The sequence below is a fragment of the Eumetopias jubatus genome, unplaced genomic scaffold (assembly GCF_037043125.1).
Source record: "Eumetopias jubatus isolate StellerSeaLion01/CBP00866 unplaced genomic scaffold, mEumJub1_p1.0 scaffold_11, whole genome shotgun sequence".
Lineage (NCBI taxonomy): Eukaryota > Metazoa > Chordata > Mammalia > Carnivora > Otariidae > Eumetopias > Eumetopias jubatus.
In genome coordinates, this window is record NW_028274817.1 from 43,984,377 (window position 1) to 43,987,437 (window position 3,061).

General features: G+C 51.1%; 1 protein-coding gene across 2 annotated transcripts; it reads left to right on the forward strand.

Moving 5' to 3' along the window:
* Nucleotides 1-221: 221 nt before the first annotated feature.
* Nucleotides 222-1,856, forward strand: LOC114202678 (protein BEX1). Of its 2 annotated transcripts, XM_028095974.1 has the most exons (3): nucleotides 222-347; nucleotides 747-825; nucleotides 1,219-1,856. In XM_028095974.1, the coding sequence occupies exon 3, from the start codon at nucleotides 1,224-1,226 to the stop codon at nucleotides 1,608-1,610; it is 387 nt and encodes a 128-aa protein (XP_027951775.1). In that variant the 5' UTR covers nucleotides 222-347; nucleotides 747-825; nucleotides 1,219-1,223; the 3' UTR covers nucleotides 1,611-1,856. The 2 variants fall into 2 exon arrangements, with proteins under 2 accessions (XP_027951775.1, XP_087885094.1); XM_088028968.1 differs by lacking the exon at nucleotides 747-825 and having other exon boundaries at nucleotides 259-347.
* The last annotated feature ends 1,205 nt before the right edge of the window (nucleotides 1,857-3,061 follow it).

Below are 3,061 nucleotides of genomic sequence, written 5' to 3' on the forward strand. Positions count from 1 at the left end.
CCCTGAGAAGATACCGCCCTTCCCCAGCCGCAGAGAAAGGCCCAGGGATATACAAAGAAGGGAGAGCCACGGAGTCCAGGCTGGTGCTGTTAAGGACGCGGCAGCAGAGGGGAGCTGTGCTGGCCAACCGGCTGTGCGCCCCCGCGCGGGCAAAAGCCCGCACGGGATGGGGGCGGTGCCGCTCGCGGTGACGAAGGCCTCACGTGATCCGCCAACGCGGACTCGCGCCCTCGCTCCAGCGTCAGAGCCGGCCTTCACTCGCTTGCTTCTCGGTGCCTGCTCCCGGTGTCCCTGAGGGCGTGCGGGCCAGAGGCGGCCCCAAAGAGTCGGAGGCGGAGGGGAAGCAGGTAAGGGACCGGGAGGAGGGGGAGCGTTCCCTGGGCTTGGTGTGGGAGAGCTCACGCGGCCCGCGGAGCCCTGCCGGGGGGCCGGGTGCCCCGCGGCGAAGCGGCGCAAGGACCGCAGCCCTCCCGCCCCACCGCAGCCCGCGTTTGGCCTCAGAAAATGCTAGGCGGAGGGCTGGACCGCGGCGAGGCGATGACCCTTCGGAAACACCTGCCTCTTGCACCCCCCGCCCCGCCCCCGTCCTTCTTGGTGTAGAAAATGGTGGTCAGCTCGGGGTCTGGGGCGGCTGAGTGTGGGGGCGAGGTGGCCGTGGGGGCTCCGGGAGGGGCTGGGTAGCGTCGGGTCGGCGGGGAGTGTTCGGCTGCAGCAGCCCCCGCTGCCCCCACCCTGGCCCTCTGCAGGTGTGCAGGTCTAAGTGTCGCGGCGGCGCACTCTTCGGCGAGAATCGGGAGGAGGAGGAGACTGCAAGGATAGGCCCAGGTCGGTGCGGGGGACCGTGGGGGCCGAAGGGAACGTATGGAAAGCCCTGAGACCCCAAATTCCCTCCCGCCACCCCCCACCTCCCCCCCACCCCCCCGCCAGCCCGTCCTCCATCTTGGTGCCTGCAGAGGCCTGGGCAGGGATAGGCAGGGAAAATGGTGGGCTTTGGGCGAGGGGGGGAGGGGTGAGGAGCGACGGGGAGGGGGGGAGAGCTCGGACCGGGGGCCCCCTAGAGGGCGTAGGGAGCCTCTCAGGTGGGAAAATGAAATTTTAAAAAAAGCCTGGGAGATCCAGGGCTCTGAGTCTTGGAATGTGCGTAGTAGGGCCTCTGTCCTCGGTGCTGATCAGTCCACTAAGAAAATAATTTCTGATCTCTCGTCTTTTGTCTCTTAGGAGCAATGGCGTCCAAAGAGGAACAAGCAGTAAAAAATCTCAACGTGGAGAATGCCAAACAGAAAAATGAAAAAAAGGATGAAAAGGAGCAAGTTGCTAATAAAGGAGAGCCCTTGGCCCTCCCTTTGGAAGCTGGTGAATATTGTGTGCCTAGAGTAAATCGTAGGCGGTTCCGTGTTAGGCAGCCCATCCTGCAGTATAGGTGGGACCTGATTCAGAGGCTTGGAGAACCACAGGCAAGGATGAGAGAGGAGAATATGGAAAGGATTGGGGACGAGATGAGACAGCTGATGGAAAAGCTGAGGGAAAAGCAATTCAGTCATAGTCTGCGGGCAGTTAGCACTGACCCTCCTCACCATGACCATCATGATGAGTTTTGCCTTATGCCTTGAATCTTGATGTTTTCCCTGAAGTTAATAGGAAGACACACCTGCTTCCTAAACTTAATGTTCTCAACGTACATTTGTTGTAAACCTTTTGGTGTTACATGTCTCTTGTGGATCTCCTATGACCAGCTTCTAATTGAATGTTGTATTTTGACCCAAAATGTAAGATTCTGTCAGCAGGGGAGTTTTACCCTATTGCATGGCAAGGTGTTCATTATATATTGTGACGTTAATAAAGCAGTTTAAAAGACATTCTCTGTATTCTTTTTTACTTCATATCTTCTATATTTTATATATGAACACATACTGTAAGTATATAAAGTAAAAAGTTAAAGTTTATCTCTTTATGGTAGAATTATGAATTTTTATCTTTTTATATTTTTTTCACTTTGGAACTAAATACCTATTACCTAGTGAAAGGGCTTGGCCACCTGATAAAAGCAATGTGAGCACTTACTGAGTTGTGACACAATCTCAGTTTTAGCTTACCTCTGGAAATTCTGTTTAGAAGTATAAACCTAATAATGATAAGAGACACATCTCTTTAAGAATCATACTTAGAAAAAAATCATACTTATCAGCAAGATGATAATAACTCCAAAGGCTGTCTTGTGTACTTGATAAAGCAGTAAGTTATCTCCCAAGTTCTTGTTCCCACTGGAATGTGCATGACCCAACGCTTTATTCCCTTCAGCTATTTGGGGAAGTTTCCGAAGCAAGGTCTTTATGTGGACTAAGGGGTAGCTACTTCCATTCCTCTGCTACTGTGCCCCATTTCCATCTTCTCTGGGTATTGATGTTCAGGAATCCTCAAGGTAAGAGTCCCACTGATTTTTATCTGGAACACTCAATAAATTGAATCCTCACTCTTATGTAAAAGTGTGAATAAGTCCCTGCTCCCTTTTTAGCTTCATGAAAAGACCTCATCTGTCTAGTTCTCTCCTTAGAAGTGTAGTTCTCTAAGAAACCTTAGTTCATTAGACTGTATTAAAGATGTATAATGGGACACAGCTCACTTTCAATCTGAGGCAATCCTTCCTTATCCCAGCCCTCTGAAACCTGTGAATGCAAAGAACTAACTTACATTGAATTGGATGCCAGGAGATTATGTCCATGAATTCAGTAGATAGGCGAATGTGGGTAATTATGAGAAGTCCATTGGAGGACTATTGGGTTTAAGTGTCCCAATAGAACTTGAGAAATTAAATTGCTTTGGAGTGTGCTATGCAGGTGAAATACATACTATGTATGAAGACAGTCTTGTATGGAAATAAACTTAGAAGTTAGGATTCTCGGGTGCCTGGGTGGCTCGGTTAAGCGACTGGCTTCTGCGCAGGTCATGATCCCGAAGTCCCAGGACTGAGTCCCGCATCAGGCTCCCAGGGAGCCTGCTTCTCCCTCTGACCCTTACTTCCTCTCCTGCTCTCTCACTCTCTCTCAAATAAAATCTTAAAAAA